This window comes from Bactrocera oleae, chromosome 4 (genome assembly GCF_042242935.1).
Source record: "Bactrocera oleae isolate idBacOlea1 chromosome 4, idBacOlea1, whole genome shotgun sequence".
In the NCBI taxonomy this organism is placed as follows: Eukaryota; Metazoa; Arthropoda; class Insecta; order Diptera; family Tephritidae; genus Bactrocera; species Bactrocera oleae.
The window spans coordinates 8,893,278-8,917,567 of NC_091538.1; the positions used below are offsets into that span (position 1 = coordinate 8,893,278).

At 33.0% G+C, this 24,290-nt stretch overlaps 4 protein-coding genes across 8 annotated transcripts; 2 read left to right on the forward strand and 2 right to left on the reverse strand.

The window, feature by feature from the left end:
• Nucleotides 1–949: 949 nt before the first annotated feature.
• Nucleotides 950–3,189, reverse strand: LOC118683174 (uncharacterized). The gene is made up of 2 exons (XM_036375103.2): nt 1,423–3,189; nt 950–1,172 (listed from the first exon to the last, which is right to left on the reverse strand). The coding sequence occupies exons 1-2, from the start codon at nt 2,816–2,818 to the stop codon at nt 1,033–1,035; spliced, it is 1,536 nt and encodes a 511-aa protein (XP_036230996.2). The 5' UTR covers nt 2,819–3,189; the 3' UTR covers nt 950–1,032.
• A 329-nt stretch (nt 3,190–3,518) lies between these two features.
• Blos1 (biogenesis of lysosome-related organelles complex 1 subunit 1) lies at nt 3,519–4,484 on the forward strand. Its single transcript, XM_014229799.3, has 4 exons — nt 3,519–3,671; nt 3,728–3,800; nt 3,861–3,993; nt 4,056–4,484. Exons 1-4 carry the CDS (start codon nt 3,611–3,613, stop codon nt 4,176–4,178), a joined length of 390 nt encoding a protein of 129 aa, XP_014085274.1. The 5' UTR covers nt 3,519–3,610; the 3' UTR covers nt 4,179–4,484.
• tra2 (transformer 2) lies at nt 4,408–7,807 on the reverse strand. 3 transcript variants are annotated; one of them, NM_001315635.1, is given in 8 exon segments: nt 4,408–5,252; nt 5,313–5,458; nt 5,536–5,711; nt 5,967–6,095; nt 6,163–6,259; nt 6,262–6,670; nt 7,087–7,212; nt 7,272–7,563. In NM_001315635.1, coding segments are annotated over 6 exon segments (657 nt in total). In that variant the 5' UTR covers nt 6,354–6,670; nt 7,087–7,212; nt 7,272–7,563; the 3' UTR covers nt 4,408–5,235.
• A 348-nt stretch (nt 7,808–8,155) lies between these two features.
• Nucleotides 8,156–24,138, forward strand: Su(var)2-HP2. Of its 3 annotated transcripts, none has more exons than XM_070109149.1 (16): nt 8,156–8,523; nt 8,616–8,768; nt 8,822–8,911; nt 8,981–9,085; nt 9,156–9,358; nt 9,440–9,731; nt 9,872–10,030; nt 10,102–10,608; nt 10,666–15,480; nt 15,563–15,748; nt 15,824–15,877; nt 17,102–18,690; nt 18,756–18,876; nt 18,955–19,260; nt 20,002–21,891; nt 23,250–23,344. In XM_070109149.1, the coding sequence occupies exons 1-15, from the start codon at nt 8,475–8,477 to the stop codon at nt 21,843–21,845; spliced, it is 10,473 nt and encodes a 3,490-aa protein (XP_069965250.1). In that variant the 5' UTR covers nt 8,156–8,474; the 3' UTR covers nt 21,846–21,891; nt 23,250–23,344. The 3 variants fall into 3 exon arrangements, with proteins under 3 accessions (XP_069965250.1, XP_036230858.2, XP_036230859.2); XM_036374965.2 differs by having other exon boundaries at nt 8,159–8,523; nt 20,002–21,833; nt 23,250–24,138; XM_036374966.2 differs by lacking the exons at nt 8,822–8,911; nt 8,981–9,085 and having other exon boundaries at nt 8,159–8,523; nt 20,002–21,833; nt 23,250–24,138.
• The last annotated feature ends 152 nt before the right edge of the window (nt 24,139–24,290 follow it).

The following is a 24,290-nucleotide window of genomic DNA, read 5'->3' on the forward strand; positions in this document are numbered from 1 at the left end:
AATTTTGAAAAAATATTAGAATAGTTTTTTTTAACTATTTTGGTTTAAGAAGCTGCGTATTATTTTAAATGATTTTAATTTATCGTAATTATACTTCTTTTTTGACTTTTTTTGATTTAAAATATTCGTATATCAATGACTTTCATTTATCAAAATTTAATTAATAATAATTAATAATTTTATTTTATTTTATCTAATATTCAATTTATTCGGAGCTATTTAATTAAATTATCAGCATTAATTTGCATAAGATTTTATTAAAGTACAAATATTTGTTTTTGTTTTATATTGTTTGTTTATTATTACTACTTAATTTTATTATTTTACAAGAATGCTTTTATTATAATATATAATTTGTATTAATAATTTGTTGTTAATTATAATATATAAATTTTACTAACATTTTTTAGTAATTTAATCGCTAAAAATTTGTGCATATTATTATTGTAATTTTATATTATACAACTTACTCTTACTATTTTTTAATAGTTGTTGTTGTTATCTACATTTTCTACCCTCAAAGAAAAGTAATTTATTGAAACTTTTATTAACACACCCGAGTTATTATATAAAATCAATTAATAACAATAATTATGTATGTTTGTATGAATGTATATTAAAATTTTATGAATTTAAGACAAACAATAATTACTTGTTAGTGGATTTTTTAATTATAAAGTATTTTATTCACTAAAATTTTTTAGTCATATGTTGTATTTGTTAGAACATCTTATTAAAAGGAATATATTAATCGAAAAACATGAAATTAAAAATATATACAAATTTATGAAAACCATAAACCATTTTTATAGTTTAATTTTACAAAAAATAAGATAAATATTAAAAAAAAACATAAAAATAAGGCGAGTGAAAGCGACTACTCTTTAAAATACTTACTAATATAATGATTGCTATTAAACATAAACATATTTAAGAGGGGGGGGTTAGGGTTTAAAGGTAAAAAATAATACTTTTTTTGCGAATTTTTTTCTTAAATATGGATTGAGTAATTTTATTCGGATCTTTTGTACATTATTGAGCATATTTTCGACAATATAAGGTAATTTTTTTATGCAGGAATATTGATGCATAAGCCGGTAATAGAGCTTCACCCAGAACGTTTTGAGAAAAAAACAATTTGCGGTGTTCACCATAACTCGGCTGGAAATTATCTGAAAAAAAAACCAAGAAAAATTAATTAAATTATGATCAAATCTTCCCCCCAACGTTCTCTGATAATTTTTTTTCCATTTAAAAAATTTTGGCGGCTATTTAAAGTGTAAACTGTTATTGTCCACTAAAAATTTTGCCATTTTGAGGGTGGAAAACATTCTTAATGTAAAAAAATTTTTTTTTACTAAACTTTGGGAGGCGTCTAAAGTTTATAAACTAAAAAAGTGAAAAATTTTTTTTTCAACTTACATATAATCATCGATTCAAGCTCCATACAGTAGACTTCCTGCAGCATTGTCGATGTCTTCAGCCTCTTTATTTCAAGTCTTCGTTTTATTCTGAGTTCTTTGTTCTGCTGCTCAGTTGGAATCTCAGGCCTGTCAATGCGATTGCTGTCCGCGAATGTTGCGTATTCACGAGCGCTTGTGCCGACGCTAAAATTCATATCAGACAGAAAAGTTAGAAATGCACTAGCACCTTCATTGAAAGTGCATGCAGCTACATAAGCTGCAAATTCAACAATTTGTTTGCTTCCAGATAATTTTTTCGGTGCAATTCTCCAAACTAGCTGGTTCAAACTTTTGTTGGCATTTTGAGTAAAGCCTCCAAGACACCTTTCTAGAAGTTTGTCTTTACTCAAATCTTCATAAATCGGTTTGATCGCTTGTATGACATCTTGTGGAAGTGGAGTGTAGTCATGTTTAAAATTTTCCACTCCTGTTGTGGCCAGAGCTTTTTGATATGAACACCAAGCATTGTTACCGCTCATGCACTTATGGTGTTGAAGATTATCGCCTGTTGACTGCAGGTGGTAGAACGTTGCCCAGATTGCATTTTTCATTCCCTCTAGTGAATCACAATTATGTCTGATTGCTGCTCCGTAGTATCGACTCAAATTATCAATGACTTTTCCAGTGAGCTTTCCTTTGCCGCCAGTTTCAGTTTTTATCTCTTTAGTTTCAACAGTTTTCTTTACAAGATCACGTAGACGTTTAAGCATTCTTTTTTGCATGTGACCGGCACATTCTTTTTTATTTATAGTGAAATTTTCACCGTAAGGTTTAGCTTTCAACAAATTGCCGTAAGTTTTACTGTCACCGTCTCCGATATAATTACTGATCTTTGCTCCGTAATTTTTTTCTGATCGGCCGAACAATTCAATAACAGCATTGACTTCCATGTTAGCTGATGGTCCGGTCTGATTGGCTTGCCATTCATCATTTTCAACGTGTTCTTGGTACCACTCTTTAAACTCATTAGTATTTAATTGCTTCTTCCATAATTTGCAAGCCTGACAGTGCAAACTAGTTATCAAAATGTCGGTAACTTTTCCAGACCAATATCCAATCAAGGAAGTGACGCCAAAGGAAGAGCAGAAGCCTTGCCTTGAACCATCACAATGAGCACATTTTACTAAACTTGCGATGGTTGAAAAAACAAGCAAAAAATCGACGATTCTGTAGTGTTTTTTGATGTCTTCTGGTATACTTGCACTGGTATTTAGCTTGATTTTTTTCGATGAAGCTCTTTTTGTGGTAGTTTCATCTTTAATTATTTTATTTGGATTAAATCTTCTCTTTGATCTACACAAATAAGTCCTTCCACTTTGTCGGCCTTCTCTCGAAACTTTGCTTACTCTCGGCATTTTCAGACAGGAATTTCTTTGAAAAACCTATAAAATGACAAGCGCGCCGGCAAGGCAAGGATGAAATCAGGGATCAGGGATAATCTCTGGATGAAATAATGCGAAACTCTTTGATTTGAGAGAGAGCTGTCAAAACCCACATTTTTTATAACATTTGTTGTTGTAGCGGCAGAATTTTGTTAAGTTAACAGTCCTTGGCCGGAAAAAATCCGGGTCCGTTTCGGCTACGTAGACCAGACTGTTATGTGAACGGTATATGTTATAACATTTGTCAATCATGCCACTGTCTAAAGAAAAAGGTTTGGGTATTTTAAAAATAACTTTTGTGTATTTAGCATTTCGTTATAATATTTAGGTGCTTGGTTCCCGAGTAGGCTTATATAACGCATATACATCCCTAAATACGTGTATTCATATTATAAAATGTTTAAAACATCATATAACATAAAAAAATAATATATAAATAAAAAAGATTATAACAAAGAAACAATACAAGTCATAATAACATAACATGGTTTTATGATGAACGCTTTAACGTCTCAAAAATAGCCAAATAAAAAAACAATTGTTTTCATAATAATTTAAAACTCCGTACAAAATTTTATACCTACAAAAATAATAGCTTGCCCTTTACGATGGCAAGGATGACACGATGGCTTGGCATCACAACTTTTTTTCATTACAAATACCACTATTGTGAATGCACATTTTCCCATTGTAAGCAGATGTACAGGAATACAATAATATCGAATCATCTGTTATAGTAAACAAACTGTTGGGAAAATTGCCAAAATGTTAACTTCTATGGTTAAAGAATATCAAGTTAAACAAGTCAAGCGAAAACAGGAGCAAGGTATGCATTAAGCAACAACATTAAAAATTTGTAAAAATAAATTAACTTATGCTTAGAAATACGACGCAAAGACGTTATTGAATCATCAAATGAGTTAACACAGGCCATTGTCGACCACTTAAATGTTGGGTATGTGTATACCTACTTTAAAGCATGAAAATTTATTTATTTTTATGTTGTTTTTTGTAGTGTGGCACAAGCATACTTAAATCAAAAACGCTTGGATGCCGAGGCGAAGCAGCTGCACGTTGGCGCTACCAACTTTGCCAAACAAACACAGCAGTGGCTACAATTGATCGATAATTTCAGTAGTGCATTGAAGGTACATATGCTGTAATGGGGCTATATGGGCAATTTTTTATTTATTTTATTTTTTTGTTGTAGGAGCTGGGCGATGTGGAGAATTGGGCGCGTAGCATAGAAAGTGACATGCAAATTATACAAAGTACACTGGAGATAGCGTATAAGACCTCCAGGCAAACACAACAACATAATGCCAACAAGTAACTGCGTTTTTTATTTTCAAAAATATATATGTAAAGCTGTGAAAACAACTATTAGTTGCAGATAGAAGTTATAATTGAAGCAAATTTGATATTTAATTGCTTTAAGGAACTAGAAAACGCCGCTAAGGCTCTAAGAGTTTTACATTTCAAAATATTTTCAATTAATTTTTCTAGAGCTGTTTTTCCCGTATATAATTCATGCATACATGTATAAATTGAAAATCATTTGCTTTCGATTTTTTCTTCATCTTTTATTCCATTTTTATTAGTAAATATTAAAACTAATTAAAATTACAAGTAAACAAAAGTTGTAGTCTCGCTTTTTTTTATAATATATAAAAATAGTAGCGAAACGTCTACCCCACAGTTATTCGATAATGTCTAGTGGACATACATACATACATTTAAATAGTTACATATGCTAATTCTTCAATGCAGAGGTTGCTACAGCACATTTAACTGGTGTTTTTGTTTATATTTTATAATTGGGAAATTGTGATACGCTACACTCTACTGCTAAACATTAAAGTGACTGATTGAAATGTTTGGTAGTCAACTGATAAAATGTGTTGTTAATAACAATTATAAGTAAGCAAATAATAAAAGTATTATTAAATAAGTAGCAATTGTAATTGCATTGAAACTAGCATAAACAATAAAAAAAAACTGAGTAAGTTCCGAAGTGGGGCGAAAGTCTGAAATATTGTGCTGTTTGCTGAACACGTCGTTGATGCCAGTATTGAATTTTTGAAAATACAAATTATTCGAAACATTATTTATAATAAAGAATTTGCTGCCAAATGCTGAATATAGTATGGCAACCTCAACGAAACACTAATGCAACCAAACAATAACTCATGATATTACGCTAAAATTCAGTAGCTGTTTGTAATTTTGTAATTTTTTTGTTCGCTTTTTGCACATTAAATCCATTTGAAAAATATAGGTAACAGTTTATTTTTCGACACCACTACTATAGCACTGAGGTGTGTGTGTGTTTTTTTTTCTTTTGCGTATAAATTACTGATAACAGTTTAATTTATATGCATGGAGCGATTTTAGTAGCGTGCGCGCCCTGTAAACAGAAAAAAAACATTCAATAGATTATACAAGATTTTGTAGTTAATATACATACGCGGCGAATAGGAACGACTTCGGCTGCGTTCATAACGACGCCTTCGATCACTGCGGTAATTATTGCTGCGATTGTGATAAGGTGAGCCCGAGCGACGGCGCGGGCGATAGTCATCTCGATAGCGATCATTATGTTCACGTTCACGCCTTGGCAAATGAAGGTAGAGAAAAATTATTAACGATTTATTGTATGTGTGTATGTATATTACTATTTGTTCACATACCGTGTTTGTCGGCCCATATAGACACCAGGTGTGGGTGTGTGCGGTCTTTGTGTTGTTGAGTAATCAACTCTTATGCGCCGATCATCGATTTCCATGCCGGAGCAAGCGTCCTTGGCCGCCTTAGCATCCGCTATGTCTTCATAATAAATAAAACAAAATCCGCGCGATCTACCAGTCTGCGAAGAATATATTATATTATTTACATAGACAAAAAAACAAAAATTTTTAATGCTCAGTGTTTTTAAGTGTATGGGAGAGCCTTTAGCATATGCACGCAAGCGTCTTTAGCGCACTACTCATTATCTCCAATTTAGCAAGTAATTAGTTTAGCCATTTTTTACATCATTTAGCAAAAAGTATTTTTTGTAAATGCATGCGTAATTTTTGTATGGCAACTTCATCTTAATCTCTTGTATAATCAATCTGCTCACCTGTGCATCAATTACGACTTGTATTCGTTCGATGGGTCCAAATCTTGAAAATATATCACGTATTTTTTGTTGCGTTGTATACACACTTAAACCAAATACACCTATACAACGATTTTGCACTGGTTTTTCCTGTCAAAATGTGAACCAAAAATATTACAAATGCATAAACATTTAAAATCAAGTCAATAGGACTTACCCGATTACCGCGACGATTTTCGTGTGTGCTGCGAGAACGTGAACGGGTTATACGACGGCCATGACGTGGTGAGAGTGACCTTTTAACATGCGAAAGAGGAAAAAATGCAAATATTGAATGTTGGATATACCACACCAAGTGTAAATATATATTTTCAAAAAACTATTCGCGCTGATAACTGTGTTGATCATTAGCTTTTCATGTGTGCCCGTTAAAAATTCATTTTTTTTAATGCATTTCACACTTGAGTTTCATTGAAAGGATTATATTGTGATGTAATTTGCAAAACTTGCGCTGTTGCATTAGACTTGATAATATTGTGTACTTTTTTTTTTGCGTTTCGCCGATTATCTCGATCTTTTAATTCACAGAAGTAACATTTGGTTTTTGTTTGAGAATTGTTGCCGTTCAAGTCAATTCTGTGTATATTTTTGAAATCGAATCTTACATTGAAATTATGCCTTTCATTATTTGAGTTCATATAAGTTTTTGCTATAATTTCACTATTCTGAAACGGAAAAAACAACCACTACGTTATTGAAAACTTTCGTTGTAAATACAGTGCTTAAAAATAATTCGAGATTCCGAAAAATTACAAAACTCACACCATGTCGAAAGGCTTTAGTTATTTACAGCCGTGAAAATTTTTTATATAGCTACATTTAAGAAAAAAAATATATAAATTTAGTTAGTCTAGTAACTCAACTCCCACAAAAAACAAAACACACATGTTTCATGATTTTTAAATGATTATTGACGCCTTGCAAGAAAATTTATCCACTTGGTGAAACTAAAAACTTTGCAGAAACAAAAAAAAATAAATTCTGGTTGTCATGGCTACTCATAAAACATGAAAAAATAAATATAAATATATTGATGCATAAAAGTAGCAACTAGCATGAATTGTGTATGGTAGATACTTACGTTGAAGAGCTTTGGCTGGCTTCTGAGTAACGTCCACCTCGTCCTGATGGCAGTGGTGGTGGAGAAGGCGGTTGTCGTGAAGCTGATCTACTGCGAGAGCTGTAAAACTTTTCTCTAGAATGCCGCCTATATAAGAAAGTTAATATTACTATTTATAGCAAATTGGATAAGCAATTTATACCAACCGGCGCCCATTGCCGCGACGAACTGGCGACTTAGTGTAACTACGACGTGGGGAAAGGCTACGGCTACGTGAACGTGGGCTCTACAATAAGAAAAAATTCAATATTGCTATTTGATATTTCGCAAATACCCTAAACATAAACCGACATAATGAGGTTATGTTAACGTTTGGTTTAATTTAATATCAACTCAGCTTGTTACTATCTTTACAATCTATGCGAATTATTTTCAATGTTTTTGCGAATTTATTAACTATTCACTTCTATATTACTACATATGCATACACCGGTTAACAATGCAGAGTATTCTAGCTCAAACTGCCTCGACCATCCATAACGTTGTTTTAAATAACTAATATTTTATATATATAGACTTACCATTACAACTATTCTACGGGGTTTATTTTTTATTTTTTAAATAACTGCTAGCAGCACACTATAACTAATATTCTATCACGAATTTTCACAAATAGCTTGTGATTAAAATGTAAATGCCCGCTTGCTGTGACTATGAGTTGATAATTCACAATAAACTTTCTGAAGTAGCAACATTCACAATGGTAATATGGTGAAAGTTGCCAACTCTTCGAATATTTATAGCGATACATCAATTGCTATTGCATCAACAAAATATGGTATACATATTTTTGCAATTAACCAACATTTAATATAACTTATTTCAAACATTACTTAGTTTATTTGAAAACTGCATTTTATTACACAAATATTTTAATTTAAAGCAAAAGTTTTTTTCTATTTTATATAAACTTAAAGCAAATGCATATAAATGTTAATTCGCAAAAAATTATTTGCATTTCCAAAAAGTGTCATTTCTACATCCATTTGTCAACCAATGCGGGTATAAATGACATCCACAAAAACAATATACAACCAAGTTTGTGGATGTACGCGCGCGGTACCGCTTGTTCTTTTTGTGAGTTTTGCAGATTTATAAAAAGATCTTTTTCGGTGAAAATATGTGCATTAATGTGACAATTTAAAGTGTTTAAAATATAAAAATTTCATACAGTGTATTGAATAGAAAAAGTACGGTGCGGAAAACCAGAATTATATATATACATAATAACGCGTTAACGACGAGTTTTTATACGATTTCCTTTAGTGTAATATAAATACAGGCAGTAATGGCGTAAGGGTGAATGCAAAAAAAATTCAACAAATTTGCTGACAAATATATATTTAAAAATGGACGAAATTGAATACCTGGAGGAGTACGAAGATTTAATTCTACCAAGTAAGTAAATTTTGCACTAAACTGACGATATTTTGTGTGTACAGCGCTTGTTCATAATTTCCACATTAATTATACGACATTCATTTCTTAAGCAATGAGTACTCAAGCTACAACTACTAAAGTTCGCAACAGGACCAATCTTGCCGCTATGGCAGATGATGAAGACTCTTCTTCTATAGATCAAGATATTTTCGACAGTTTATTCGATGATAATTCGGACGACGAGTCCGTAATGCATAAAAAAGGTATGTTTGTGGTGCGTAAATATGTGCTTTATTAAAAAAAAAAAATTTATTAGGCCCTGCAAAACTGAGTCAACGTAGTGAACGCAGTTCACGTTATTCTCGCGTTTCCATGGACTCGCTTGATATGCTCGTAAAAGAATTAGGTATAAAAAATTAAAAAAAAAAAAAATTATTTTGCAAGTTCAAATAAATATATACATTTTATATGTTAGGTGAGCCATTCAATGTAAATGCAGACAGTTCAAAATCAACGAACAGACCGCAACCTAAACAAAGTAATATAAAAGTTACTCAACCCAACAAAACCGTACAAAAATGTAAAAATCAGCTTTAAATAAATATATTTTTTTGTTTGGTATTTAATTTTTTTTTTTGTAAACTTTATAGCTACCACCACAACTACAATGGCAAAAGGTACCAGCTCACCAACGCCTCTATCCAGTGGTAGCATTAAAACAAACAAAACAGAAGCGACTAAAGCAATTGTGGAACGCAATAACAAAGCTAAATCCGTCGCCACGGTAAGGCCAACGGTGCAACAAAATCTTGGCCAAGCGTCAACAGCAACGAAGTTAATTAATTCTAATGATGTAAGTTATATTATGCGTGTTTTTCTTATTCTATTTTTATTGTGAAAAAAATGTATTTGATAATTTATATTCATTTTGCAGCATGCGTTGCCAACAACTCGCACATTACAAAGCAGTAGAAGTGCTGTTATACAAAATACGAAAATAACTAGTGCTTCCGCAAATTCATCCAAGGTTGCCTCGCCGACTCCCTCAACATCGCGTAAACAAATTTCAGCTGCTACTTCAACAACAGGCAATAGCAATAATACGCTTAACAGCAGCAAAAATAACACGCCCATGGCAGCATCTAAGCGCATAGTTGAACGTTCGCAGACAACCATTATAAAACCGGAGAAACCACAGATAAAAGATCCCGCAGAAGATCCTTTAAGTAAGCAAAGCCGAGTACATATATATATTAGTATACATTATTTATGCATAAATGCTTGCCTATATAAAAATAGTTATATATTTAAAATAATTTATACATACGTATTTTTAATATGCATTTATATTTCAACAAATTGTTAGGTTTGGAAAATATTGAAAACGAATCCGACAGCGATACTGATTCATTTATATACTCTGATGTATCTGCTGATACATTCGTTACGCTCAGTGATGTGGACTGTGATGAACGTCATATTATTGAATTGTCTAACGACTCCAACTATGAGCGTGCTAATCTAGGTAAGTACATATTTTATAACTTATTCAGTAAGATAAGGTGAAAGTAAAAATACAAAAACAAAAACCTACAGACAAAATACGTGGGTCAACGCCTTCCCCCACAGTTTCTGATGATTATAAAAGTGATAAGGAGGATACACCAACAAAAATCACGTCGAAATTTGACGAAACTACTAAGGAGGGCTCTGTATTAGAAAGAAATGCAAATGCTACGTCAAAGTTTCGTGTACGACAGTATGTTGACACCGAGGCGACAACAAGTCGTGAACGCAAACAAGAAACATCAAACGAATGTACGAATGATAAAACAACGTATATGGATATAAATACAACAGCAAAGGATACGCTATTGGAGCGTATAGATACAGTGCTATCCGTAGCAACTGATAAGGCAGAGGAGCTTAAATTTGTTGCAAAAGATATTGATGAAGTTGAACCTGGTATGGAGGTTGAAGTTGTAACTGATAGTAAAGATGAGGCCAAAGATAAGAAAACGGATGTTATGCCAGAAAGTGCAATTGTTTCTAGTGATAGTCAAGTGGATAGCATGACAATTGCGAAGCCAGGAGTAATTCAAGGTGATCAACTTAAAACACAGAAATTAGAATTACTAACCAATGCATTATCTTCCGCAGAGCCATCCACAACTGAAACAATGGAAATGGATATGGAAGAAATTGTGGAGGAAGACGTTGAAAAAGAAAAAAAATATTTGGACAAAGAAGATATAGAAAAAACTATTGAAGAGAATAAAGAAATGTCAGGCAATGATAACACTACTAACGAAGCAGCTGATAATAATGCTGGTAATGTTGTAATGCTGAATTCGCTAACTACTGAAAATGTTGATGAAACTGTGCACCAAATTGAAGTCATAAATGAGCAGGTTGTTGAAACAGTGGAGAGTGCTGAGACAAACGAAAACTTGAATATCAAACAAAGTGACACAGAAGCTGCTACAAATGAGTGCAACGAAAGAGAAGTGAATGAAGGAAATGCTGATGAGCTGCAGGAAGCGGAAGCAGTTTTTTATGATGCAGTAGAGAGTATAACTGAAAATGCTACAAAACTCGGTGAGGAAGATGAAGTTGCTCAAGAAAAGCTAGAAGATGAAACGATGAGCGATAGGGCGCTAAAAAAAGGAGAAGAAGATGTTTATAATGAAGATGACGAAAGTAAAATTGAAAAGCATGATGAAAAAGTGCTTGTCGATAAAGACACAGAACAAGAAAAATTTGATTTGAACACGGAAGCGCAAACAAATGCAGAGTTGCAGTTGCAGAAGCACGAACAACAAAGTAATATAAAAACTGCAGATACTACAACACCAACTGAGGAGACTCAAACAAGCAAAAAGTATGAAATGAAAAATGAAAGCTCGGCCGAAAGTGCAAAAACACAAAATGAGAATGAGAATGAGGAAAACTGTGCGACCAGCTCGAAGAATGCCAAAGAGCTGCACGAAACTGTTACGAAAATGCGTGGAAAGGATAAACAACGCGTGAGCCTAAGACGCTCACAGACACCCATGGGTACTAAGTTTACAGAAAGTAAAACGCAGTTTGCTGCAAAGAAACCAAGCGAGGAAGAAGCAAAGGCTTCCAATGAGACGAAGGAAGATGAAGCAAAAGCTGATAAAGCAACTGTGGAAAAAACTGCGGATGATGTGAGAAATAAAGATAAAGACAGAGATAAAGATGCAACGATTGTCGCTAAAGCTGGAAAATTGAATGAAGATAGCGCCGGAGAAAATATAAAAGAAGTGGGTAAAAGGCCACAATCCAGCAGGAACAAAAGTAATACCACAAAAGTGGATAACAAAATTGATGATAAAAGCAAGAATATGAGTAAATCAAATATAGATACAGAAAAGACGAATTCTGAAATGCAGAGAAAGTCTAGATACGATAAAAAGGAAGAGGTTTCAAGGAGTGATACAAAGAACGAACGCAACGAACGATCTCAAACGCCTCGTGTTACAAAAATGCCAAAACTGCCGAGCGGAGTAGCCGAAGCACAAACTGTAGAAAAGAAAGAAGTAGGTGACACAGAAAGTAGCACAACAGCAAACGTAGCAGATAAAAAGAAAATCACGAAAGAAACTACAGCACAGACCAAACAACATAAAACCGAAGTCGAGACGCACTTAGAAAAGTGCAAAACCCCTGAATTGACAGCCAGACACGATAAAAGAGTGCGTGGACTAGTGGTCTCCTTGAAAAAGACAGATCTATCAAAAGTGCTTAATGAAAAACTTTTGCGGAAAATAAACACCACAGAAAAAGGTGAAATGCCAACTGATTTAGAAAAGAGTGAGACAGCAGCCAACACAACTGTAGATAAACCGAAAATTGACTCGAAAGAAAAAGAAATGACGATGGTTAAAACAAAAGGCGCTACTAAAGAATCTACGCCTACAGTTGTAGATGAAAAAGATGCTTGCGTTGAAAAATCGGCAGAAGAAAGAAATAAAGATATTGAAAATACTACGGAGAAAGCAAAAGGAGATATTAAACACGATAAATCTAAAGATAAAACCGATACAGCTAGGAAAGATGAAAACTCTGGCGATAAAACAAAAAGGTATTCTAAATATGAAACACACACAAGTAAAAGTAGACGTGATCGAACTAGAGATAAATCTGTAGAAAAAGCCAGTGAACATACGAAATCTATGAAAATTGAGGATAAAGCAGAACATTCTTCGAAAGATGAAAAATCTGTAATTAAATCGAATAAGGATTCAAGATTGGATAAATCTGCAGACGATACAAAGAAGTATTCAAAGAGCGATAAGTCTACAGAAAGGTCAAAGAGAGATTCAAAATATGAAAGATCTACAGAGAGAGCAAAGAAGGATTCAAAAGAAGAAAACACTGCAGAAAAATTGAAGACTGATTCAAAAGAGTCTACCGAGAGAGCAAGGAAGAATTCGAGAGAGGAAAAATCGACGAGTGGTCGCAAATATGAAAATTCCACAGAAACAGAAAAGAGGGAAACAAAAGAGAAAACTGAGTATAAAGTAAGGAGTGACTCAAAAGAAGAAAGATCAAAGAGTTCTTCCAAAGGATCTACAGAGAGAACAAAGAAGGGTTCAAACGAAGAAAAAATTGCTGAAAAAACAAAAACCGATTCAAAAGAGTCGACGGAGATACCAAAGAAGGCTTCAAAAGAAGAAAAATCCGATGATAAATCTAAAAAAGACTCGACAGATAAATCCGATGACAAGTCCAAAAGAGACTCGACAGACGAAAGAAGTGCGGAAAAAGTACGGAGTGAGTCAAGAGACTCTACACATAGGACAAATAAAAGTTCAAAGGAGGGAAAATCAACGCGTCTTTCAAGATATGATAAGTCTTTAGAAAGAGCCAAAGATGAAAAAACTGAGGTAAATGCAAATAATGACTCGAAAGTGGAAAGATCGTCAAAGGAAGCGAAGATTGATTCGAAGCAAGAAAAGTCCGCCGATAGATACAGAAAAGTTTCAAAGGAGGTAAAAGTAAGGAGTGATTCGAAAGAGGAAAAAACTTCAGCGATAGCAAGAAGTGATTCTAAAGAGGCAAAAACTTCAGAGAAATCAAAGAGTGATTCAAAATATGAAACTTCTACAGAGAGAGTAAAGAAAGACTCGAAAAATAGGGAATCTGAAATAAAAGCAACAATTGATTTGAAAGAAGAAAAATCTGCAGATCAAACACTAGAAGATTTAGAGAAAACGCAAGAGTCAAAAAAAAAATCAGAAGATGACAAAGATACTGATTATCGAAAGCTTAAATGGAAAAATGAGAAATATACACGGAAAACCAAATCTGGTAAAGATACTAAGCAAATGTCACAGAGTGAATTGAACGTTGAAAAAGAAACGGAAAATGACGTTTGCGAAACAAAGCAATCAAAAGCAACAACTTCAAAGGAAACCGAAAAAGTCGATAAGAAAACCACAGAGCAAAATGCTGAAATCAATGAAAAATTAAACGCGGAAACAAATATTGACTCCAACCAAATCAGTACCATACAAAATTGCGACGAAACGAGTGATAGCAAGCTGGAAGAGTCCGCTGTTGAAAATCGTAAAGAAGATTTAGAGAAGATAGAGGAAAAAGTTGCAGCGAGCGAAAATGTAAACACTATTCAAGTAGAGCAGAACGATAAAAGAACGGAAGAACCTACTGAAAGCGCAAAGATAACTGAAGAAGAAACAACTGTTACCGGAAGCACCGAGAAAGCTCAAGAAAGAAAAGCTGCTATTGACAGCACTGATAAATCGACGGATGAAGGAGTTGTTGAAAATAGCGCTAGCGCAAAATATGAACCAAAAAGGGGAACGTTCTATAAAACGCGAGAGAAGAGAGTTAAACGCAAATCAGAGACTAAAAATGAAGAAGAGTCTGCAGTTGAAGAACCAGGTAAAAAAAATGAAAAGCAACCGCAACCGGAAACTAAAACAGTTGCAGATCACATAGATGATGGTACGCATGAAAAGAAAGTTGATACAGAAAAAGCAACCGAAAGCTCAGATAAGCAAGAAGAGAACAAAACGGAAATTGTAGAAAGCAACGATGTAGATAAAGTGGAAGCAACCACAGCTGCTGAGGATGCACAAAAGGTCGAGCAAGCAACAAAAGTTGACGAAGATACCACGAAAAGACGAGCTAAATCTAGAAGACTTGCTGAAAACACGCAGAAACTAGAAGATACTACTACGACTGTGGGAGGTGCAGTAGTAGAAGAAATTCCAGAAAATGAACGAGAGAAAACTGATACAGCAATTGAGAAGAAAAATGTAGTTGAACCTCCCACAGATGGCAAGGCAGCAAGCGAAGTGGTGGAAAGTATCGGTAAATTAGAAAATCAAATAGTCGACGAAAGTGCAAGTGAGAATTTAAATAAGGAAGCCATAATAGAAAAAGGTGAATTGAATGTCGACGAAATTGAGCATAACCGTACTAATGCTGAATCGTTAGAAAAAACCGTAAACACGACTACAGAAGAAACAGTCGAAGTTGCAACAGATATTGAAAGCAGCGATAAAAATACAAATGCCAATCAGAATAACGTTGCCAAAACTGTTGACACGAAGGCGACAAACGAAACAACTAAAACTCATGCAGATAAGATCGAAGCAAATAAGGAGGCAACGACAGAGCACGAAGCCGCCGGCAATACAGAAATTACAGACCAACCTAATAAGCAACACTCTACTACGCAACAAACAGCAACAACAAAAGAGAGTGCTGCTGTGGAAAGTGTGAAGGAACCAGCAGCTACTGAAAGTGGTCGCAGTGAAACCAAAAAACATAATCGTTATAAGAATATACGCCACTATGCAGATATAGAAATAATTTCCCAATCGCCACAACTGCTGTCGGCTGACGAGGACGAACATGAAGGCGCAAAGCGTCGTTCAAGGCGCACGCGCGCTGCCGAACATTCGCCTAACAATAAAAATGGTTAATAAAATAAATTATTAATACTTATGTAGCAAATATTTTTTTAACATAACGAATTTTTCTCTTTGTTTTTTCCTTATAGAAAATCACAAGAAAGTCGCTAGAGCTACTGCATATCAAGCGCCAACTTCGGCATTAACAAATGCTGCACACAAACTGCATAAGGAACAACCGAATAGCAGTCGTTTCGCTACAGCGACGCCAACGACGAATTTGGCACGAAAGCGCATGCGTGATCTCACGCCAAACACAACGGCGGAAAATAATGGTAAGTCGTTATTAATAGAAGCCAACTAGCGTTGTATACATTTTTTACTATATCTTGTCTTATATTTTTGATTAGAACTAGATAAGTCGCCGAGCAAAAAGTTGAAATGGGAGCCAGTACGAAAATCATGTAAGTACTTATATATATTAAGCTATAATTAGTTATTATTATTTTTTAATACTTTTTATTTATTTAGTTTCTAAAATATTTTGTATATATTTTTTTTATATAAATTTGTATTTTTTTAAAATAAAGTTTTTTTTAAGTTTTAAAATATTTTTTATTAAGTTTTAAAATATTTTTTATTAATTTTTTTAAAATATTTTTTATAAATTTTTTTTTTAATAGTTTTTATAATTTTTTTTTTTTTAATATTTTTTATAAATTTTTTTTTAATATATTTTATTAATTTTTTTTTTTTATATATTTTATTAATTTTTTTTTATATATTTTATTAATTTTTTTTTTAGTATTTTTTTTTATTTTATATTTATTTTCTTAAAATAAATTTGTATTTTTTTATAAATTTTTATTCTTATAATATATTTATTTTCTTTAGTTTTAATTTTCTTTTATATGTTTTATTTATTTAGTTTTTAAATATTTTATTTTTTTTGTATAAATTTTTATTTTTAAATTTTATTAGTTTTTATTTTTTTTAAAATTTTTTTTATACCTTTTATTTATTTATTTTCTAAAATATTTTATATATATATTTGTTTTAATAAATTGTGTTTTTTTTTTAAATAAATTTTTATCAAATTTTTTTTTTTAGTTTTATAATATTTTTTTAATTTTTTTTTAAATATTTTTTTTTTATTTTATATTTGTTTTCTTAAAATAAATTTGTATATTTTTTAATAAATTTTTTTTCTTATAATATATGTATTTTCTTTAGTTTTAATTTTTTTTTATATGTTTTATTTATTTAGTTTTTAAATATTTTATATTTATTTTTAAATTTTTTTAGTTTTAATTTTTTTTTCAAATTTTTTTTATACCTTTTATTTATTTATTTTCTAAAATATTTTATATATATATTTGTTTTAATAAATTGTGTTTTTTTTTAAAATAAATTTTTATCAATTTTTTTTTTAGTTTTAAAATATTTTTGTTTTTATTATTTTTTTTCTATTATTTTTTTTTTTTATTATTATTTTTTTTTTATTATATTTTTTTATTATTTTTTTTTTGCAAAATATATTTTTTTGCATTTATTTTTTGTTTTTTTTAATTCTTTTTTTTTTAAATTTCTTATTTGTTTTTTTTTTTAATTCTTTATTTTTAATTTCTTATTTGTTTTTATACATTTTTATTTTATTTTATAACTGTCTATCAATCCTTTATACACAGCACGCATACAAAATGATGACGTCGACACCAGCGAGGGTGAACACGGCGCCAAACATTTTAGCGCAGCAAGGGAAAGTACAGCAAGTAATAAAAGCGCACACGAGAAGCAAGGTAAATCAACGAAAGGTAGCAAGAGTGCATATGAGAGTGTAACCGGTGTGTCAACAAAACATAGTATTGCATCCGAAGTCAAGTCATCGCCAATCGGCGATGACATAAATACGTCTAAAACGCGCGACAAATTAATTAACACCAGCCATAGCGCTAATAAAGTTCACACACCGGAAGTGAAACGTAAGCAGGAACATGGAAAGTTACCAACCACAGCAACAACGACTGAGTTGAGTAAGAAACGTTGGGCTGAGCTAGAAAATGCACAACAGTCAGCCAAGAAGCAAGCGCGTGCAAATGATGAGATCACACAACAACAAAAGAAAACTCCCACAACGCATAAAAGCGCAGTTAAACAACCAGCCACCTCGTCGACTGGCACGCCCACGGCTATAACACGTGTCGAAGCAAAAGCTGATCATGCGCACACGTCAATGGCAGCAGAAGCCACTGATCCTTTGCAGTTGCCGGTGAAACGCTTTAAACGTCTACAAGCCATCGATGGCTATGATACAATAAATACAAGCGAAGAGCGCAAAGACATTAAAGCAGAAGAATTGGATAACAAAAATTCAACGTTTAAACGTAAATCGCTGCGGGCTGCTGGGCCAACCGACGGCACAAAAGCGACTGAAACAACGAATAAGTTACCAGTAAAACAAACACAACAAAGTCAACAACAACAACAACTGAAACAAAAACAACCGCCTCAACAGCAACAACAACAAAAACAACATCAACTTCAACAAAAACAACATCAACTTCAACAACAACAATCACAAAAAGCCGTGGCATCGAAGCAAGTAGAAGCCACAACTGTGTCGCTTAAGGACAGGAAGATTGTTGTATCCAACCGGACTGGCAAAGATGCCGTGAGCACTGATAAAGCCAATTCAAGCAAATCACCCACTAAATCGCCCGGTTCTAAGGTAATCACTTTCAAAGAATGGTTAGAGCAACAGAAGAAAAGTACCTGTGAGGATGGTGGTGAAGAGGTGCTCTTTGAACCCGATGAAAGTGCCCTACGTATGGATAAAATTCTGACTGCCCCGACGACGGAGCCAAAATGCAGCAATACAAGCGTCAGCGAAGTAAACACTTCGGCCGAGCAAAAAACAAAGGAGCCACCGGCGGTGCAAATGCCAACCGCTGAGTTGAGCCCGACTAAAAGCTCAAAGAAGAAAACGAATGTGCGTGATGCTACTAAAAGAAAGAGGGAGAGTGAGGCGGCGTCTACGTCAAATAAAGAAACGAAAGAAAGTGTTGCCAACGAATTGGCCAAACAGACGCCACCAGCTGCAAAGCAAGGGCGTATGGAAAAAGTGGTTACACCTACATCAACACCAGTAGCAGCACAATTTAAACGACCCTCATTGCCACAAAGGGTGTCACGTCTAACACCATCACGTTTCAAAAATCGTACACCAACACAGACCGATGCACGCGCAGGCGCACACAGCACACAACAGCATTCGCGGGTAAGCTATGCTTAGTGTATACTTAAATCTATTATTTTTATTTAAAATACATATTTGTTTTACAGCAAACAACGCTATCACGGCTTGGCACTAAAGTGAAGTTGCGTAAATTGCGTGTGCGCATTAATCGTTCCACCGTTGCGGCATATTTCAAAAATTTAAATTTAAATAAAGTTAAAGAGCAAGGTAAACGCTTTATCACTTTCGCCTTACTTATGCAAAATTTTACTAATCTTTATTTATTCATTTCATACTTTTATCAAGTTGAAGAAAATTCCGTCTCAATTTCGCATTCCATGACTGACATTGCATTGTCAGAAAGCGTTACTAAAACTACGGAGCCCTCTCAAAAGCGTATTCCGCAAAAGGATCCACTTGCTCCAGCTAAGGAAAGCATAGTCACCCAGCCTACAGCAGCAACAACAACGCCAACACAATTACCCACATTAACGGCGCGTCCAAACGTTATTTCTGCGGCTGAGATAAACGATGCGTTGCAACCCTCACCGGTAGCTATGCCAGCATTAACTAAGGTGCCGCCTAGCGTGGAGGAAAAATCTCCAACAAAATGTAAGTAAATTAAAAAAAAACATTTACTTCAGCTGTGCCGAATTTATAATACCCTACACAGTTCTTATAGCATAAAACGGCATATAAATAGAGTTTTATCTTGATTTTGATCGGTTAGTTTGTAGGGCAGCTATTAGCTATAGTGATCCGACTCAAACAATATGTTCGAAAATTGTAGCCTTGCGTTGGAAAATGAGCTATGCCAAATATGGTGGAGGCAAATAAAAAGGTTTTCCATGCAAGGACTTGATTTTATCGATCAGTTTTTATGGCAAATAGCTATAGTGCTCGGATCTGAACAATATTTTCGTAGATTGTAGTCTTGCCTTATATATGCACACAGGTGGACATGGTTAAATCGACTCAGCTCGTCACGCTAATCATTTATATATATAGTGTATGCTGGAATTGTGCTCTAATATATATATATTATATATAAATTATATATTATATTATACATAAATTATATATTATATTAATATATATACATATATATTAGAGCACGTATAGTATAATTTGATCTCTCTCTCTCTTTCTCTCAGCTAGCCATGCATTAGTATCAGCAATAACTACCATAAGTAACAGTAATTTTACGACACTTGCTTTTTTGTTACTTGCTACCCCAAAGATAAAGATATGATAAACAAATCAAGCTAGATTCGATTACTGAACTATATAAATCTGAAATATATGTTTAATCATACTTTTGCAACACTGTTATTTTTATATTCCACAATCTAGCTCAAGAAAATCCAGTTACATCTCAAACTGAAGCAACAGATCAGCAATTTGGCAGCGCAGAAGAGCTCTCACTATTAACTCCTATGAAATGTGTAACAGTACTGCCAACGACGAGCAACAGTTTACGTTCACAGCAGCCGCAACAACAGCAAAAGCAACAAATTCCATCGACAGGCGCGGAAGGTATGCGTGAAAAACGCGCAAGCACGACAAGCAGTTCTGACGCTAGCATTACACAGCGATCGCAATCGACTGGCAAACAAGCCAACAGCAGCAGCAGCTCAACAATCACCGCTGCCAGCAGCATAGCTAACGATACACAATTATCATTTACACCTGTAGTGCCTAAAGAGGAGTTGGTTGATGAGCACGCAACGCCCGCACAACAAACAGCTGCTGGCATTACGTTGGGCACAAGCGCAGACAACACGGCCACCACGAATTCTTTGGCATCGCGCACACTGGCTATAGCAGCCGCCACCAATTCGGCACTCAATCAAACGCCTGCAAATGATGCAACCGGTTATTATGGCCTAACGCCTACACAGTTGGACACAAATGGCACGCGTCTATATTCCTTTCTGCATCCAGCTAAGTACAATCGTAATCACGGTTGCGTATTACTCGACTACTGTTGTCCAAATCTGGACGGTCCAATGCCGGCCATCGATCCGACACGCATACACGCGCAAGTGCAGGCCGGCGTACGCGAACTGCCCGCTTACATAGTAATGTCAACGAAACTTATAACACGCGCCGATTTGGAAGCCAACAAGAATGTTATACCGGCTTCCATTCGGCAAAAGGTGGAAAAAATTACAGCTGATGCTTCGAATACGAACACGCCGACAAATCAAACGTCTGCGCCTGCGTCTACTGCAATTGCTGCACCAAATACATCTATAGCAAATGTAACAACGGTGCCAGCAAATCTGACCGTTAGCAAGCCCACAACAACAACAACTGCATTAACACCAACCATTACGGCATTGCAAAAACATTTGCCCTCAACCACGAGCATTATACCGAAATTGATGCCAGCAACTTCTACACCCACAATGTCGTCACTTGGCACTACACCAACAAGCGCCACACCTCAATTACCCGTTGTATCTGATTATCAGCGTTCTTTGTTGCGCACCAGTGTACGTCAGTTCGATGCACGTCTCAAAAAATACTATTATCGAATTGCAATGCTTTCGTTTTCCGAACGACAAACAATTATTGATGGCATCATTAATTCCACAACGCTGACACCGAAAGATGTTGACTGTGCTGTGCGTTTGATTGACGAGTATGCTGCACAAATTGGTGTTGCGCCCACTACCAGTGCAGGTAATGTAGCTACAGCAGCTAAGACAACAACGCCAGCAATACAATCAGTATCGAAAGCAATAACAACACAAACCACCAACACTGTGGTACGCACCACAACCATACAGCAACAGTCAGTGAATCCAAATTCGCAAAGTTCTAAAACAAATCAAGTTGCCGTCTTGGATAAGGACAATAGCTTATTGGGTTATCAGCTAGCAGCATCACCAATGCCGATGAATAAATCATCAATATCGACACGTTCCAGCATAATGTCGTCGTCGCTAACTGGTAGTATGAACACTTCGTTTGCAAATGTAACGACTACATCGAGCGTTACTTTACCCACACTTAAGGGTGCACAAGCCTCGCCAAGAATTTTTTACACTAAACCCCCAATGCAGACGTCTACACCGATTGCAACAACTGTAAGTAACGCTAACACACCGTTAAACGATAGTAAAACCACATCGCTGAGAAGTACGCCACGCATGGGGCGAGAGTTGACCATACGTCAGGTGAGCAAGTAAAATAAAAAAAAAAATTGTTACCTCGCTTATAATTTGTTGAAATTGGGTAAGTTTGCGGTAGTATATAATATAAACATACACACCTAAATTTTTAGAAAAAGTTCTTTTATTTTTTTTAAATTTTGTTTTATATTTTCTTTTTCTTTTCTTTTATTTTTTACTTATATTTTTTATTTTTGTTTTTATTTTTATTAAAAATTATTTTTTTTGTAATTTGATTTTTTATTTTTATTCAAAAATATTATTTTTTTTTTACATTTATTTAATACTTTTTTTCCTTTTTTTTAATGATTTTTTTCTCTTTTTTTTTAATAATTTTTTTTCCATTTTTTTAATAATTTTTCTTTCTTTTTTCTATTATTTATTTTTAATTTTTTTAATATTTTTTTTTAATTTTTAATAATTATTATTTTTTTATTTTTTTAATAATTATTTTTTTTTTTAATTTTTTAATAACTTTTTTTTCAATTTTTTAATAATTTTTTTTAATTTTTTAATATATGTCTTCTTTACATGTGTTTTAATACACCTTTTTAATAATTTTTTAAAATTATTTTTAATAATGTTTTTTTAAATATTTTTTTTTTTAATTTTTATTTATTTTACTTTTAATATTTTTTTTTGTAAATTTTTAATAATTTTTTTGTATATTTTTAATGACATTTTTTTTAAATATTTTTAATACATTTTTTTTTTAATATTTTTAAAATTCATTTGTATATTTTTTTATTGTTATTTTTATTTATTATTATTTTTATTTATTATTATTTTTATTTATTATTATTTTTATTTATTATTATTTTAATTATTTTTTTTTATTATTAGTGTTTATTTTTTTTTTATTATTTGTGTTTTTTTTTTATTTATTTTTTATTATTTCTGTTTTTTATTTTTTTTTAATTTTTTGTGTTTTTTATTTACTTTTTATTATTTGTGTTTTTTATTTTTTTTATTATTATTATATTTTTTTATTATATATATTAATATATATATAATTTTTGTATATTTTTTTTAAATTTATTTTTTGTTTGTTAATTGTTTTTAATATTCTTCTAAACTATTAAGTATATATGCATTAGAAATAAACCTAATCATGGTGGAACATGAGTAGGAAAGGACTTTCTATATTTGCCTTTTTTTTTAACTTTTGATTCAATTTTGGCATTTTATCGACAAACCTTATTTTATTTTTGCTTTATCATAAGTTTCTTTAGGTTGAACGTTTCTTTCTAAAGCCAATATCAAATCGTACATTCAAAATGACTTAAAAGTCGTGAAAATACAAAATTTAAAACTTAAAAAAAATTAAAATTATAGTTTATTTACACAAGAGTATTAGCATGTATTATAATCAACCTCAAACTAAACATTTATTGAATAATTTTCTATTTACAAAATATACAGATTCCACAAAAACTCAATTCTGTCCCAGCGTCGTCCACAACGGCAACAGTAACCCTACCAACACGACGTTTGCCAACATTGACACGTAATCCACATCTGACAGCAGGCAATTCGGTTGAAAAGAGCATTTCCGAAACGATTACAACGCGTTCGGCTGTCACCATTACAAACGCACCGAAGCGTATGACACGCGCCACCGCAGCGGCCAAAGTCGTTGTGATAACACAGAACACCGATGGCAATAATGCGCCGCTAGATGAGTGTATACTGCCGGACGGGCATGAAAATACTGAAATAAAACGTGAGAAGGTCGATGATGATTTTGTTGGTGGTAATTAAATATAATTTATATATGGTATATATATATTATTTTTTATAATAAAAATATAAAAAATATTATATAAAAATAGTAATATAGCAAAGTAATGGAAACACAACAACTATTTATAAGATCAATACAATCTGACAACTACTTGCCCCATTGGAATGTTGGAATGTTGTACGGGGAGTAGCGTAAAATTGTTTTACTAGATTAAGTTTTTCAATAATGACTTGAGTTCTTTTTAAGTTTCTCTCAATAAATCGCATAAATGTTGCGATAAACAAAAGGGTGTTAAACATTTTTTCTCATTACTCATCATTTAATTTGCCTTTATAAAATATATGCAAACAAATATGTACTATATACGTGTATGTAAACACTATTTCACATGCAAATGCATGCAACGTTTAAGTAATAGCCGCTAAATTTTTCCCAATATGGATCAATACACCAAGCACCAAGCACCATGTTCATTAATCATCGCCTAAAACTATACTTTACTGCAATGTATGACGTAACATTTTATTTACCAATAAATATGTGTGTATATATAGTAATTTATTGAAATTACTATCTTTCTTTTCTTGTCACAGTTATGTAAGTCATGAAGTGTGAAAATATCTTATAAGATTTATTAAATTGGAAAAATTAGAAACACAGCTACTCCATATTATAATAAATACATACATTTAAAATATTATTTTATGTGTAATCAAATT

Excerpts from the sequence above, each read along its gene's own strand:
- LOC118683174 (XM_036375103.2), bottom strand. The coding sequence starts at position 2,818 with ATGCCGAGAGTAAGCAAAGTTTCGAGAGAAGGCCGACAAAGTGGAAGG. Across the intron at positions 1,173-1,422 it reads GCTTGAATCGATGATTATAT|ATAATTTCCAGCCGAGTTAT; the intron begins GTAAGTTGAAAA and ends TTTTTTTTTCAG.
- Blos1 (XM_014229799.3), top strand. The coding sequence starts at position 3,611 with ATGTTAACTTCTATGGTTAAAGAATATCAAGTTAAACAAGTCAAGCGA. Across the intron at positions 3,672-3,727 it reads CAAGCGAAAACAGGAGCAAG|AAATACGACGCAAAGACGTT; the intron begins GTATGCATTAAG and ends ACTTATGCTTAG. Across the intron at positions 3,994-4,055 it reads ATTTCAGTAGTGCATTGAAG|GAGCTGGGCGATGTGGAGAA; the intron begins GTACATATGCTG and ends TTTTTGTTGTAG.
- tra2 (XM_014229796.3), bottom strand. Across the intron at positions 5,712-5,966 it reads AAGTCGTAATTGATGCACAG|ACTGGTAGATCGCGCGGATT; the intron begins GTGAGCAGATTG and ends TATTCTTCGCAG. Across the intron at positions 5,459-5,535 it reads TATATGGGCCGACAAACACG|GCGTGAACGTGAACATAATG; the intron begins GTATGTGAACAA and ends TCATTTGCCAAG.